This window comes from Nyctereutes procyonoides, unplaced genomic scaffold, assembly GCF_905146905.1.
Source record: "Nyctereutes procyonoides isolate TBG_1078 unplaced genomic scaffold, NYPRO_anot_genome, whole genome shotgun sequence".
Taxonomy (NCBI): Eukaryota; Metazoa; Chordata; class Mammalia; order Carnivora; family Canidae; genus Nyctereutes; species Nyctereutes procyonoides.
The window spans coordinates 70,788,032-70,805,088 of NW_026575140.1; the positions used below are offsets into that span (position 1 = coordinate 70,788,032).

A 17,057-nucleotide genomic window follows, 5' to 3' on the forward strand; every position below is an offset into this window, starting at 1 on the left:
CGCACACAACCTGTTCAGATTTTGTTTGGAACTGTGTTGAATCTATAGGTCTGTTTACTCTTTCAGCATGTGATTAGATTGTACAGGTTGTGTGTTTTTGCCCATAACTGTATTTATTCCTAAGCATTGGGTTACCCGATGTTTTTGATAGTTCAATGAATGCACATTTCTAAATATACTGTAATTTTTATAATACTAAAGATTTTAAAAGATACTTTATAATAGGTCATAAAGTAGCAAATTTCTGGAATTAAATATAATAAAACGTTCACATTCTCTATGCAGAGATATCATGCAATTTTGATTATATTGTCTATCTATTGCTGCTCTAAGAAAAACTATTAATTTTAATATGTTAAGCTGTGTCATGTTACCTTCTAAATTTTTATATTTAGCTTCTTAGTTTTTTTGTGAGTGAGCAAAAAACCAGATATGGTTACTTTTGTTCCTTTCTTTTTAAACATTTTAAAATTATTTATTATTATTATTATTATTATTATATTATTTCTGTTCCTTTCTGACATGTACTGCCAATGCATTGTTGAGTAGAAGTTATTCATGTTTTCCTCCTGATATTAACAAGAAAAGTTTGTTATATTTCATTCATTTGTTGATTTTTATTGTAGTTTTCTAGTAGTTAAACTTAAGTTACAAGAATTTTCTTCTGTTTCTCTAGTTTTTTCCCTCAGCCTCTCAGGAATTTGTGTTCATTTTTACCAAGTTTTTTACTTTCTTTTTTTATTGAAATATAATTAACATACAATGTTTTATTAGTTTCAGATATACAATATAATGATTCAGCAACTCAGTGCTCATCAGGGTAAGTGTACTCTTAATCCCCTTCACCTATTTCACCTATCCCCCCACCCATCTTCCGTCTGATGACCTACAGTTTGTACTCTATCCTGGAGTCTGTTTATTTCATTTGCCTTTTTTTCCATGTTCATTTGTTTTATTTCTTAAATTCCAATATAAGTGAAATCCTGTTGTTTTTGTCTTTTCCTGACTTATTTTACTTAGCGTTATATCTTCTAGGTCCATCCATTTTGTTACAAATATCTCATTATTCTTTATGGCTGAGTGGCATTCTATTACATATATATATGTAATAGATATATTCATATGTGTATGAATATATATATGAATATGTGTATATATATCAATGTATATATATGTATTTATCCATGGATGGACACCTGGGCTGCTTCCATGTCTTGGCTATTTAAATAGTGCTACAGTAAATATAGGGGTGCATATATCTTTTTGGATTAGTGTTTTCATTTTCTTTGGGTAAAGACCCCATAGTGGAAATGTTGGATCATAAGATAATTCTATTTTTAAATTTTTAAAAGATTTTATTTATTTATTAATGAGAGATACAGAGGGAGAGAGAGGAGAAACAGGCTTCATGCAGGGAGCCTGATGTGGGACTCAATCCTGGGTCTCCAGGATCAGGCTCTGGGCTGAAGGCAGCACTAAACCGCTGAGCCACCAGGGGCCACCCCTATTTTTAATTTTTAAAGGAACCTCCATAGTGGCCACACAAGTTTGCATTCCCACTAAGAGTACATGATGGTTCCTTTTTCTCCATATCCTTGCCAACACATATTGCTTCTTATGGTTTTGATTTTAGCCAATTTTGACTGGTGTGAGGTGATATCTCACTGTGGTTTGATTTGCATTTCCCTGATGATTAGTGATGTTAAGCATTTTTTCACATGTCTTTTGGTCATCTGTATGTCTTCTCTGAAGAAAAATCTGTTGATATCTTCTGCCCATTTTTTATTGTAATTTTTTTTGGTGTTGAGCTGTACATTTGGATATTAACCCCTTACTGGATATATCACGTAAATAAGTTCTCCCATACAGTAGGCTACATTTTCATTTTGTTGATGGTTTCCTTTGCTGTGCCAAAGCTTTTTGTTTTGTTGTAATCCAATAGTTTATTTTGCTTTTGCTTCCCTTGCTTCAGGAGACATATCTAGAAAAATGTTGCTATAGCCAATGTCAGAGAAATTACTTGCTTGTGCTCTCTTCTAGGATTTTTATGGTTTCAAACCTCACATTTAAGTCTTAATCCATATTGTTTATTTTTGGGTATGGTGTAAGAAAGTGGTCCAGTTTTATTCCTTTCTATGTAGCTGTCTGATTTTCCCAGCACCATTTAATGAAGAGACTGTCTTTTCCCCCATTGCATATCTTGTCTCTTTTGTCATAGATTAACTGACCATGTAATTGTGGGTTTATTTCTGGGTTCTCTATTCTGTTCCATTGATCTGTATATCTATTTTTGTGCCAGTACCTTACTGTTTTGATTACTACAGCATTGTAATATGGCTATGAAGTCTAGAATTGTGATATCTCCAGTTTTGTTCTTATTTTTCAAGATTGCTTTGGCTCTTTGGTGTCTTATTTGGTTCCAATACAAATTTTAGGATTATTTGTTCTAGTTCTGTGAAAAATGCTGTTGATATTTTTTAGGGATTGCATTAAATCTGTAGATGCTTTGGTTAGTAGAGACATTTTAACATTTGTTCTCTCAATCCATGAGTATGGTACGTTTTTCCATTTGTTTTGTGTCATCATCAATTTCTTTCATCATTGTTCTGTGGTTTTCAGAGTATGGGTCTTTCACCTGCTTGGTTAAGTTTATTTCTGGATTTTTTTTGAATAATTATAAGTGGGATTGTTTCTGTTAATTTCTCTTTCTGCTACTTCATTTTTACTGTATAAAAATGTAACATATTTCTGCATCTTGATTTTGTATCCTGTGATCCTGCTGAATTCATTTATCAGTCCTATTAGTTTTTTTGGTGGAATCTTTAGGGTTTTCTCTATATGGTATCTTGTCATGATTAAGTTTTACTCTTTCCTTACCAGTTTGGATGCCTTTTATTTCTTTTTCTTGTCTGATTGCTGTGGCTAGGACTTCCAGTACTATGTTGAATAAAGGTGGTATAAGTAGACATCTTTATCTTATTCCTGACTTTAGATAAAAAGGTCTCTTTTTTACTATTGAGGATGATGTTAGCTGTGGGTTTTTCATATATGGTTTTTATTATGTTGAAGTATATTCTCTCTAAATCTACTTTGTTGAGGGGTTTTATCATGAAAGGATGTTGAATTTTGTCAGATGCTTTTTCTGCATCTATTGAGATGATCAATTATGTGATCTTTATCCTTTTGTTGTTGTATTATCTTCATTGATTTGTGCATATTGAACCACTGTTGCAACCCAGGAATAAATCATACTTGATTATGGTGAATGATTTTTTAAAATGTAGTGTTGGATTTGACTTACTAATATTTTGTAGAGGATTTTTACATCTATGTTTATCAGAGATGTCAGCCTGTAATTTTTTTTGTAGTATCTTTATCTGGTTTTAGTATTGAGATAATACTAGCCTCATAGAATGAATTGGAAGCTTTCCTTACTCTTCTCTTTTTTGGAATAGTTTGAGAAGAATAGATGTTAATTTTTCTTTACATGTTTGGTAGAATTTACCTGTGAAGCTATCTCTTCCTGGACTTTTGTTTGGTGGGAGTTTTTTGATTATTGATTCAATTTCATTGCTGATAATTGGTGTGTTTAAGTTTTCCATTTCTTTGTGATTCAGTTTTGGGAGGTTATATGGGAGAAATTATTTATTTCTTTTAGGTCATCCAATTTGTTGGCTTATAATTTTTCATAATCACTGGTGATCCTTTGGATTTCTGTGATGTTGGTTGTTACTCCTCTTTGATTTGCGATTTTGAGTCCTCTTTCCTTTTCTTTCTCTCTCTCTCTTTTTTTTAAATCGATTTGAGACAGAAAGAGAGAAGCACAAGTTGGGGGGAGGGACAGAGAAAGAGGGAGAAGCAGACTCCCCACTGAGCAGGAAGCCCAACCATAACTTGATCCCAGGACTCTGAGATCATGACCCGAGTTGAAGGCAGATGCTTAAACAACTGAGCCACCCAAGTGCTGCCCCACTCCAACTCCTTTTTTGAGAAGTCTGGCTATAGGTTTATTAATTTTATCTTTTCAAAGAGCAAGCTCCTGGTTTCTTTGATGTATTCTATTTTTGTTGTTGTTTCTATTTCATTTATTTCTGCTCTAATATTTACTATTTCCTAGTTTTGCTTCTTCTCTTTCTAGCTCCTTTAGGTATAAGAATAGGTTCTTTGAGATTTTTCTTTTTGAGGTAGGCCTGTATTGCTATAATTTTCCCTCAGAACAACTTGCTGCATCCAAAGATTTGCAGCATTGTCTTTTTATGTTCATTTATCTCTGTGTGTTTTTAAATTTTCTCTTTGACTTCTTGGTTGACTCCTTTTTATTTTATTTACTTATTTTTTAGTTGTTTCTTACACACTTTAATTTAAATTCCAGTTAGTTAGCATATAGTTAATATTAGTTTCTGATGTAGAATTTAGTGATTCAACACTTATATACAACATTTGGTGCTCCTCACAAGTACCTGCCTTAACCCCCATTACCTATTTAACCCATCCCCTCCACCGACCTCCCCTTTAGTAACTATCAGTTTGTTTGCTATAGTTCAGAGTCTCTTTCTTGGTTTTCCTCTCTTTCTTCTTTCCTATGTTCATTTTTTTTTTTGTTTCTTAACTTCCACATTGTGAGTGAAATCATATGGTATTTATCTTTCTCTGACTGACTTATTTCACTTAGTATAATACTCTCTAGCTCCATCCATGTTCTTGCTAAGAGCAAGATTTCATAGTTATATGTTATATAGTTATATAGTTATACACACCTCACATCTTCTTTATCCACTCATCAGTTGATACACATTTGGGCTTTTTCCATAATTTGGCTATTGTTGATAATGCTGCTATAGCATCAGGGTGCATGTATTCCTTTGAAATAGTATTTTTTATCTTTGACCTATTGATTGTTTAGTAGCATGTTATTTAACCTCCACGTATATGTATTATTTCCAGAATTTTCCTTGCAATTTATTTCTAGGTTCATACCATTGCAGTTGGAATATATGCATGATAAGATTCCAGTCTTTTAAGATTTGCTGAGATTTGTTTTTTTGCCAACATGTGAACTATTCTGGAGAATGTTCCATGTGTACTTGAAAAGAATATGTATTCTGCTGTTTTTGGATGGAATGTTCTGAATATAATTGTTAGATCCATCTGGTCCAATGTATCATACAAAGCCAATGTTTCCTTGTTGATTTTCTATTTGGATGATCTATCCATTGATATACGTGGGGTGTTAAATTCCCCTACTATTAATGTATTACTACCAGTTTCTTTGCTTGTTAATAGCTGCTTTGTTAATTTAGGTGCTCCCATGTTACATACATAAATATTTATTACAATTGTTATATCTTCTTGTTGGCTTGTTCTGATGTAGTATCTTTCTTTGCTTCTTAGTATAGTCTTTGTTTTAAAGTCTATTTTGTCCAATATAAGTATTGTTACTCCAGCTTTCTTTTCACTTCCACTTGTATGATAAATGTTTTTCATACTTTCACTTCTGATCTGCATATGTCTTTAGGTCTGAAACGAGGCCCTTGGAGGAAGCAGGTAGATGAGTCTTGGTTTTTTTTTTTTTAATTAAGTCACCCTGTGTCTTTTCATTGGGGCATATAATCCATTTACATTTAAAATAATTGTTGTTAAGTATGTATTTATTGCCATTTTCTTGTTTTATGGCTGTTTTTGTACTTTTTCTTCTCTTCCTCTCTTCTCTTGTGGTTTGATGGTTTTCGTTAGTGATATTTTTTCTTTTTCTTTTTTGCATATCTATTACAGCTTCTTGATTTATGGTTACCACTAGGTTTATAGATGATATCTTGTGCATATAGCAGTCTGTGTGAGGATGATGGTCACTTATGTTTGAATCCATTCTAAACACACTAAATATTTACTCCACCGTTTTTAAGGTATATGTCATTATACCTTACGTGCATTTTTTTGTGAATCCAATGATTGACTTTTATAGATATACTCGATTGTACTGCTTCTGTGTCTTAACCTCCATACTGGTTTTATAAATGATTAATCTACTACCTTTTGTGTTCATATATAGCTGTCAATTTTTTCCCTTTCCTACTTTTTTCTTTCTTTCTCTTCTTTTCTTTTCTTTTTTTTTTTTTTTTTACTGCTGCTTGTGGTATTTTCTTTCCACTCAAAGAATCTCCTTTTAACATTTCGTCATGTTTAGTGGTGATGAATTCCTTTAAGTTTTGTTTGGGAATCTTTTTATCTCTAATTCTATTCTGAATGATAGACTTATTGGATAGAGTACTCTTGGTTGCAGGTCTTTTCCTTTTAGCACTTTGACTGTATCACACCACTCCCTTCTGGCCTGCAAAGTTCTGCTGAAAGATCACCTGATAACCTCATGAGGTTTCCCTTATATGTAACTCTTCTCTTGCTGCTTTTAAAATTCTCTCTTTATCACTACTTTTTGCCATTTTAATTACTATGTGTCGTGATGTGGGCCTCCTTGGGTTGATTTTGTTGGGGTCTTTCTGTGTTTCCTGAATGTGGATGTCTGTTTCTTTTTCCAGTTGAGGGAAATTTTGAGCTATTATTACTTCAAATAAAATTTCCCTCCTTCTCTCTCCTTCTTCTTCTGGGATCCCTGTAATGCAAATGTTATTACACTTGATGATATTTCGGAGTTCCCTTAACCTATTCTCATTTTTTATTATTCTTTTTTCTTTTCCTGTTCAACTTGGTTGCTTTCCAATACTCTGTCTCCCAGCTCACTGATCTAATCTATTTCCTTTAGCCTACTATTTATTACCTCTAGTGTATTTTAAATTCAGCTATCAAGTTTTTCATCTCTGGTTGGTTCCTTTTTATATTTCTTATCTCTTTGTTGAAGGTCTCACTGAGATTCTCCACTCTTTTCTCAAGTCCAGTGGGTATCTTTATGACCGTGGCTTTAAATTCCCTATCAGGTATATTGCTTATCTCTGTTTCATTTAGCTTCTTGCTATAATTTTGTCCTATTCTTCCATCTGGAACATATTTGCCATCTCCTTATTTTTTCTAACTCACTGTTTCTAAGTGTTAGGAAAGTCAGCTACATCTCCTGCTCTTGAAAGTAGCAGCTCATGAAGAAGAGGTTCTACAGTGCCCTGCAGTGCAACATTCCTTGTTTACTTGAACATGGCATTTCAGTGGCGTCTCTTGTGTGTGTTGTATACACCTTAAAATTGTGGCCGAGCTGCATTTGCCTTTAGTCCAGTTATCTGCAATGGCTCTCTTTGCTTGTTTCAAACAAGGTTTGGTCCCAGTCTTGTTAGTAGGCCAGTCTGGGGCTGCCTTAGTCTTGAGTTGAGTCAGACTAGGTATATGCCAGAGTTGTGATAGCATGAAACTGCAATGTGTTGTTTCTGTGTCATCCTCCTAAAAGAAGCTTTTATTGGTGGGTGGGATCTGCAGTCTAGATGTCTGCTCCCAGCCCACTGCTGGGTCCACAGTCAGAGAGGTGTGTATGGTTATATTTCCCTCTCCCTGGATCAGGAGTTATTTGGTGTGGTATAGGCTCCTTTTGGAGCTGCTTGCAACTACCATGTTTGTAGCATTGCTTTGGATAGACTGCCAAGGGCACATTAGAGGAGATGGGTCCACAGGAGAACACAGGGGCAGGGTTCATGGTGCCAACAAGGTGCAGGAGGGATATGCAGGTACCCAGGAAAACTCCCACTGATGCTGGGTTGGAGGGGGTGAATCTACAGAAGAGCATGGGGATAGAGCATGCTGTTAGCAAGCAAGATGGAGAGTGTTTGAATTGTGCTGGTTCTGGCAGATTTCTCCATATCTAGGCTGGAAAGTGGGAAAAGGAAATATCATCTACCAGTTCTTTTGTTCTTAGAGAAATCTCCCAAAGATCTCTACCCCTTTAGTACATACTCTGAGATTAGTAAACAAATCTCCCTCCTGTATACCCTAGGCATTTTTCAAACTGCTGCTTCTATGCTATATCTCAAAAGGACTGTTTGTTGTGCTGTGTCTTTAAGAGCAAGGACTCAGTTTCTTATTTTCAAAGTGATAGGTGTTAACCCCACTGATTGTAAGAACTCACAAAGTTAGGCCTTTTTAAAAAAAGTCAAATGTTATGGAGATTCATCTTCCTAGCATAGATCTTCATGCCTGAGGTACCTGGTGTGGGGTCTCTTCCTCTCCCCTGTACATACCAATGGTGTCCCATTCTCCCATGGACAGTCCCATGAGTTAATTTTGGCTTCTGTGTTTCCACCCTTCCTACCCTCTTTGGTGTGGCCTCCTTTACATCTAGCTATGGACAGCCTGCTTTACCAGTCTTTGGGTCATTTTCTGAGTTTTTATACAGATGTGCGTGTTTTCTAGGTGTAGCAATGGGACAAAGTGAACCTAGGATCTTCCTCCTCTGCCATCTTCCCTGAAAATTTAAGAATAGTTTTTATACTTTTAAAAATATGGGAGAAAATCAAAAGAAGAATAAATTACATGAAATTTGAATTTCAGTGTCATAAAGTTTTATTGGAACATAGCCATACTAATTCATTTAAATGCTTTCTATGGCTGCTTTCATCCTACAATGGCAGAGATATAACAGAGGTGAGTGGCCTGCAAAGTATAAAACATTTACTATCTAGCCCTTTATAGAAAATGTTAGATGACACATCATGATGATCATGTTTATTCTTTTAACCCAACAAAGTGTAGTTAGGATGCTTTCAGCCACAAGTAACAGAAATTATGAACCAAACTTGTTTAAGGAATATGAACATTTATTATCACATGTATGCAGCCTCCAGGGATAGCATAATCATTATTCATGTCTGATTCTCTTGGCTTTGCACACTATGTTGTTTGTCTTGGTTCATAAATGTCCTCTCTACCCAGACAGATTCTTTTGATTTTGATTTTTTTAGTCCCTAGAATAAAATTTCTTTGACAATACAAGTAGAATTATTTGCAGAGATGTGTTTCTAGGTATTTTGTATATTCATGCTTTAGCATAGGTAGTTTAAGAACATGTTAATCTGATTTCCAATTACATGATCATGTGGGTGGACACTATTAGTGCCATATACAATGGTCATGTCCCAGGCATCAAGAATACACACTGAAATCTTTGAAAATGTCCATATGGTAAGATATTGAATGTAATCATGGAAGTTTCCAAACCTGTGTCTTCCTGATGTTTTCTGTCTTAAAGATCACTTTAGTGGCTAGGCTTCTTAGGAACAGTTGTTGAGAAGTTTTTCAGGCACCAATGGCCCTGTGAATGAAAATGCCAATGAGGAAGGGCCTGAAGTGCTGGCCAGGTATGATGACAATGGCCACTTTTTTGTCACTTGATATCCAGTTTCCTGAGGGATATAACCCTCATCTATCACAGAGTAGAGCTAAAGACTGACAAAAGAGTAACTGTTAAAAAAAAAAAAAAAAGAGTAACTGTTTTTTCCCCCCACCAAACCTAAATGTGTCTGTTTGCATTCAGAAGCAAATGTTTCTTAAAAATTTCAGTTGCATGGGGTGCCTGAGTGGCTCAGTTGGCTAAGCATCTGCCTTTGGCTCAGGTCATGATCTCAGGATCAGGCTCTGGGATCAGGCTCTGAGCTCAGTGGGGAGTTTGCTTCTCCTTCTGCCTCTGTCCTCCAACCCCACTCATGCTCTCTCTCTTTCTCAAATAAAATCTCAAAAAATTCCAGTTCTATGAAGATCAAAAACATTTAGTGCTAATACACAAATCAGTTTTTTTTTTAACTCAGAGGCAATGATTAATATTTTTAAAAAGAATATTCTATCATTTAAAATACTCACCCATTTAGGGATGCCTGGGTGACTCAGTGGTTGAGCATCTGCCTTCGGCTCAGGTCGTGATCCCAGGGTCCTGGGATTGAGTCCCGCATCAGGCTCCTCGCAGGGAGCCTGCTTCTCCCCCTGACCTATGTCTCTGCCTCTCTGTGTCTCTCATGAATAAATAAAGAAGTTAAAAGAAATACTCATCCATCTAGATTATTTTTGACTAGAACATCCTATACTTTAGGGTAGATTGTTCATATGTGTGAAATATCAATCAAAATGTAAAGTTTTTATTGGAATTTATAAAGAGAAACAACGGTTCTTGTAAAAGTGGGAATAAGACATATTTTAAATTAAATCCTCAAATCTAGAAATCTAAATGAAGTTGAAAATAAAATAACCAAAATGAGAGAATAGAGATCTTATTAAAAGTACTTTAATGTCAACCTCAATTTCTAAAACAATTTAAAATAATTACATACTTTTTACAAGTTTGGGCAAGTATTTGATCCACTGGTGCGGTGTAGAGTCTCCCAGGAGGTAAGTCAATTTTCCTTTCAAATAGCCATTTATCTCATTGTATTTAACTGAATTTGCTTACAAAATGTTGTAATCCACCTTCCTTCTGATGTATAACCATTAAATACAGGAGCCTTCATTCTGACTTGGCATTTCTATTTTTTTCACTCTAGTAACAGACACTTCTGGTAAGTGATTTTATTGGCATAAGTTAAATATCTAACCTTTCTCTGCCCTTCCCTTTGTTTTTTTTTTAAATTTTATTTATTTATGATAGTCATACAGAGAGAGAGAGAGAGAGAGAGGCAGAGACACAGGCAGAGGGAGAAGCAGGCTCCATGCACCGGGAGCCCGATGTGGGATTCGATCCCGGGTCTCCAGGATCGCGCCCTGGGCCAAATGCAGGCGCTAAACCCCTGCGCCACCCAGGGATCCCTGCCCTTCCCTTTGTTGATCTCTTTCTCTCTTCCTCAAACTCCTATTTCCTTTTTTTTTTTTAATTTTTTTTTAATTTTTATTTATTTATGATAGTCACACAGAAAGAGAGAGAGGCAGAGACATAGGCAGAGGGAGAAGCAGGCTCCATGCACCGGGAGCCCGACGTGGGATTCGATCCCGGATCTCCAGGATCGCGCCCTGGGCCAAAGGCAGGCGCTAAACCGCTGCGCCACCCAGGGATCCCAAACTCCTATTTCCTAATTCCTTCGTCTCCTCTTGGTATTCTTTGGTCACCAGCTTTGTTTAACCACTTCTCATTTGTTTAAGAGATTTTGAGTCATCTTGATTCCTTGTAAATTTTCTCCCAAATCTGGTTATTAGTTAAGTTTTTGTCAACATTGCTGATTCTGTGATGACTCAGGCCTTTATCTCTAACCCGAATATTAGTGGTCTAAAAGTTGGTGTCTTTGTACCAAATTACTTACCTTTGTGTTATTAAGGAAACATTAGTCTTATTTTTTTCTATGAAATGTTTTTCCACAGGGATATTCTTGTTAAAAAACTAGCTTAAAAATATGCCCACATTTTTAAAAGTTCAAACAGTATAAAATACCTAGTTTGAATTGGTATTTTATTTAATTTATTTTTAAAATAATTTCATATTTATTTATTTGAGAGAGGCAGAGTCATAGGCAGAGGGAGAAACGGAATCCCCACAGGGAGCCCACTGTGGGACTCGATCCCAGACCCTGAGATCACACTCTGAGCCAGAGACAGGCACTCAACTGCTGAGCCACCCAGACATCCCTTGAATTGATGTTTTAAAGTACAATTTCATAAAAAGTAACACATGACAGACAACACTAATGTTCTGAGATTTTCCTGCAAGTTGCATTAGAATTACAGGCTCTGTTGGCACATGTCTGCCTTCCAAGGCATTGCAAGTAGCCATGCACCAAAATTTTTGCTGTGGCGTACTGAAAATCATCAGATTTCCTACCTGTCATGTTTCCTTTTCACTCACTATCCACCTACCCCCCCAAATCCCCATTGAGTTAATGCCTTGTATTTTAGGTTTATTACATAGCATTTCTGTACTAATATCATATTCTGTAGTAGATAGGAAGCAAATAATAATCACTTAAATATAAATTTATTTATCTCTCACATAATAGTCCTAAAGTGAGCAGGCCAGGACCAATATGATGTTCCATGGTTTCAAGGGCTCCAGTTCCTTCTGCCTTGTTCTGCAACTCTTTTTTTTGGAGAAGGTGTGATAATCTTAACTTTATTATTTTCTTATAACTTTTTTGAGGTATAATTGACATACAAATAACTATATATATTTAATGTATGGAGTTGAGTGAATTTGAGCATATATGGATATACTTGATACTATCGTCACAATCAAGTTGCTATTTTTAATATATGACATCAATCTCATGGTCTAACATGACTTTTTCATCTCTTAGCATTATATCTCAAGTTTAGCCAAGAGGAAGGGGAGGGCAAGTTGTTTTACTTTTAAGGCATGACATAGACATTTCCCATATCACTTCTGCTCATAATCCTGGCCAAAATCTAATTATGGCCACCACTAGCTGCAACTGCAGCCTTTAGTTGAGTGACAGTGGGCCCAGCTAAAATAACGGTATTTTATTACCAAAGAGGGAAGGGATAATGGATAGTAGGAGACCACATCCAATCTCTGCTTTACTCCCCATGCTTAGCCCTCCATAGACCTTGCAGTCTCTGTTGTCTAGACCTACTGAATAGTCATATGCATGTGTGTAATCTATGGACAAAGTGGAAAAATAGTGATGGTAGAAAAATTGGAAAATTCTGAAATAAGAATTCTTTCAGGTAATCCTGGAATAGCTAAGCCCTAGTGATTTGCTAAAGAGAGTTTCTGTAATTCTATAATTATATGAAAATTTCAGTGTGACATGGTTGAGTTTCTGTGAGGTTTGATACCATTGCACCCTGGATGACTGAATACTGTAACCCTAGAAGATCCGTACAGCCATCCTAATAATGTACTGGCATGCTTTGGTGAGAAGAGAGCCTTTAAGCTTATTATTGAAAGCCATATCTTGTACAATATTTATGTGTCAGGGTATTCATTTTGCCAAGGGTCAAGCTAAGTGCTCTGAAAGACTATATCAAATATATAACACATTTTATTATGATTAATCTTAATGTTTATTTAATAGAGTGGGCTTAATAGTATGTTGATAATAGTATTAAGATTCCATTATATTTATCAATTAGTATAAAGATTACAGTAGGGAGACTAAATGTCCCCCCAAAGATATCCCTGGGACCTGTGAATATGTTAACTTCCCTGGCAAAAGAGACTTTCCAGATATGATTAAAGGTATAGGTTTTGAGATGGGAGATTATCCTGGATGATCTGGGTGGGACCAATCTAAATCTCATTCATCCTTAAAAGTGGGAGAAGGAGGCAGAGGAGTGGGTCAGAAAGATGTGATATGGGAACTTGGCCTATTGTTGTATCTTTGGAAAATGGAAGAAGAGGGCTGTGAAGAACAAGGGCACCTCTAGAAGTGGAAAAGACAAGGAAGTAGATTCTGCTCTAGAGCCTCCAGAAAGGAATGCTGCCCTGTTATGCCTTTATTTTAGCTCAATGAGACAAATGTTGGACTACTGAACTACAGAACTGCAAATGATATTTTTTAATTGTTTTAAGCTACTTTGACACCTTTTCAACATCAAGTCATCCCATCCAACATTTATATAAATAGAAGAAAACCCTTCATTTTATATCTCTTAGTAGCATTAAATATTTCTTTATATAAATCATGCACATTTTGTTAAATTCGTGAAATACATTTCAAAGCAGAAAGTGGATCATATCACTCTCTTCCTTAGTTGATTTTTGTAGCTTTCAAAAGCTGACTGAATAAACCCTAAAATTCTCAGCATGGTACTTGAGAATCCATAATTTAGTTTCTTCCTTTCTTTCTAGCCTCTTCCTTTGCTCTGGTGCACTAAATACTTTCACTCCATTGGCCTATTGAACAAAGTTCATGGTGATTTTGCTTATGAGTAGAGTTATCAGATAAAAAAAATACAGGATACCAAATTAAATTTGAATTATTTCTAATAAGGAATAATTTTTAGTGTATTTTCCATGCAATATTTACCCTTTATCTCATGCATATGATATCCATAAACAATTAGAAATTACTCAAATCTAATTTAAAATCCTAGATTATTATTTGCTAAACCTGGCAATCCTACTCATGGGCTTTATGAGTTTTCTCTTTCTCCTCATTTTCTGTCTACAGTTATCCTTCAGGGCTAAGTCAAATAACAGCTTTAACATAAGCCCTCTGCCTTTTTTCTTTCTTCATAGAATTGGTAGGTTGAATGTCTTTCAGATTGCAACCTTGCTGAACATTTATTTTTCTCCTTGCCCATAATGCCTCATATCTATTAGAACCTTAATAAACATTTGCAGAATACATGAATAAATATTAGGCATTAAATTATTAGTTGAAGTAAATCTCAAAATGGATGTTATTGGTAAACTCAGGCTTTAGAGAAAGTTATTTTAAAGCCAAGTATAAACATTATTCTTTTATAAGTAACATGGCTTTGCATTTGCCACTAAAAGACATTTAATAAAATGGAAACTCCATATAAAATTGCTTAGTGCATAAACTAAAGGTTAGGAAGTTATGCCAACAGAGAATTAGGATAACCAAACCAAAATGTTCCTACTCAAAAGCTGTGGGTAACCATCAAAGACATTTGCACAGTGCCCCAGACAGATCACCGACTCCAGGAGAAGCACTACCATGTTTAAATATGAATGTAGAATACTAATACTTTCCCTTTTTGGATAAACAGCTATAAAAATCTGTTATAAAAAGAGTTTGAAATAATTTCCTTGAGCTGATTTCTCTCTTTAAAATCCAAGGTGATTGACATCACAGACACCTGCTAGGAATTGTGCTCCAGGAAATCCATGATTACTAGGATTGATACTGATAAACTTCCCCCGTCATAAGAATGTCTTTTGGAAGACCCATACTAAGAACTACCCACAATAGGACAAGAAAACTTACTACCTCACTGGGAGATGTCAATGAATTTAGGAGGTTTCACCATTTTAACTTCCATGGATTGGACCTTCAAAACATAAGATAACAAATTAGCCTGCTGTCTGTCCATACATGCAGGTAACAAGTCTTTTGCTTGTGAGTAAAAAATAATTTAAAAATTTCTACAACTGAAAATTATTGTTGTGAATTTTATATGTATTGGGCATTGTATATGGATTAGCATTTTGGAAAACTGTCTACCTTTCTGAGAGCACTTGAAGTCCAGGGCAACTCTTCTCATCTGCCACATGCAATCAGTATGTCCTGGAATTTTTAATTCAAAATATTTATCTAATATGCAAGTTGTCTTCTTTTGTTGTTTACACATCACTTATTCAAGTTCATGTAATATTTTTCTTGGATTTGTGTGAGTCTCTAACCAAGCTGTCTGTTTTACCCCACCTATATTGGGATGCAACTGCCAGAACACCCTTTTTGGTTGCAAATGCAACTGTATTCATTATTATTTAAAATCCATTTCACTGAGATCCCTGGGTGGCTCAGTGGTTTGGTGCCTGTGTTTGGCCCAGGGTGTGATCCTGGAATCCCAGGACTGAGTCCCACATCAGGCATCCTGCATGGAGCCAGCTTCTCCCTCTGCCTGTATCTCTGCCTCTCTCTCTCTGTCTCTCATGAATAAATAAATAAAATCTTAAAAAAAATAAATAAAATCCATTTCACTTACCTAAGGACTTCAGGCTCCTTAGCAAGGCATGCAGACCTTTTTTCACAGAGTTTCTGCTTCTTCATCTACATTTCTTGCTATGCTTACCACTTTCCATTTTTCCTAGAAACTTGCCTTCTGATGATTGTAGACTCTATCAAGGAAGGTAGTGAACTTGCCTGATCCACTACTATCTCCCTAATATCTGGCAGAAAGTCGTATTTAGTTTGGTGCATTGCATTTCTTTCCTCTAGCTGATGAAACACTGACTATCTGACTCTTCCTGCTTCAAAGCTCTTATCTTCTCCTTGACTCACTCTTTGTTTCAAACCTGTGAATATGTTAAGTGGTAGCAAGGAGAAAGAGAATACAGGAGGAATGGGGATCCAGGTGCTAGGTACAATAAATACAAGCAGTACTTAATTTTCTTCTGTGGATGCCTCTTCAGGTTCAATTCAGAAAAAGGAAGAGATCACATTGTCACCTTTACTGTGACTTTCTATGTAAGAATGATTAGTGGAGGGATCCCTGGGTGGTGCAGCGGTTTGGCGCCTGACTTTAGCCCAGGGCGCGATCCTGGAGACCCGGGATCGAATCCCACGTCCGGCTCCCGGTGCATGGAGCCTGCTTCTCCCTCTGCCTATGTCTCTGCCTCTCTCTCTCTCTCTCTGTGTGTGTGACTATCATAAAAAAAAAAAAAAGAATGATTAGTGGATAGGAAAAGAATTAATGAGTTGCATCATCAGAGATCAGAGGGAAAGAACAGAAACCCAGCTGAACTTATTTCAGAAGGTAGTCAGGGACTACAGATCAACACTTGGATGACTACATGAAATCTGGAATGCATGTTATTTTTCCATGTTTGCTGTCCATACTTTACTTCCTCAGCATATTTTTTTGAAAGCTTAAGGGAAGAAGCTAGCATTCCACTCTGAAATCAAGTGTAGGGAAAGTAAATCCTAAGGATCAAAATGGATAGTAGCAGAATGGAAGGGAAAGAGGAAACAGACTGAGCTCCTGAAACTCTTTACAGAAAGTTAGCAAAGGAGCAAAAGAATTTGGAACTGATAGGTTGTCTCAGGGCTTGGCCCACATGTTCTGGATTTGTGGTGGTACATAGTTACCATTTGCAAAATGGCTCCTGAAGAGACTCTGATAGTTCATTCTAAACAATGAAGTTTTCCAGCTTAATGGAGAACTGATAGACCAAGGAGTGAGCATCTGTTTATGAGCAAGAGAAGAAGGATATGGAATTGATGCAGCCATGATTGATAAGAGAAACATGCTTATACCCCAGTTTGTGAAGGCCTATTAGCCAAGGGCTTTTAAGAATCACTACATGACAACTTGGTGAGTATGGACTCCTTCAACCTGAGCAGCACATGCTGAGGAGTATCTGATCTTGAGATCAACTGGACATGACCAGTAGGAGTTGACATTTTGGAAAGATTACTCAGGATGCAGTGTGGACAGTGGATTAGAGAGGGAGGATTGGTGGAAGGAAAGGTGCGACAAGTAATCTAGATGAACTGATGATC

At 36.1% G+C, this 17,057-nt stretch overlaps 1 protein-coding gene across 1 annotated transcript in view; it reads right to left on the minus strand.

Annotated features, from left to right (window-relative positions):
* Positions 1-8,972: 8,972 nt before the first annotated feature.
* NXPE1 (neurexophilin and PC-esterase domain family member 1) overlaps positions 8,973-17,057 on the minus strand; it is a 28,103-nt gene continuing 20,018 nt past the window's right edge. Inside the window, 7 exon segments of the mRNA XM_055305276.1 lie at positions 8,973-9,153; positions 9,155-9,326; positions 9,329-9,395; positions 9,398-9,485; positions 9,671-9,701; positions 10,251-10,346; positions 10,349-10,442. Of these exon segments, the coding sequence (XP_055161251.1) occupies positions 8,973-9,153; positions 9,155-9,326; positions 9,329-9,395; positions 9,398-9,485; positions 9,671-9,701; positions 10,251-10,346; positions 10,349-10,442 (729 nt within the window).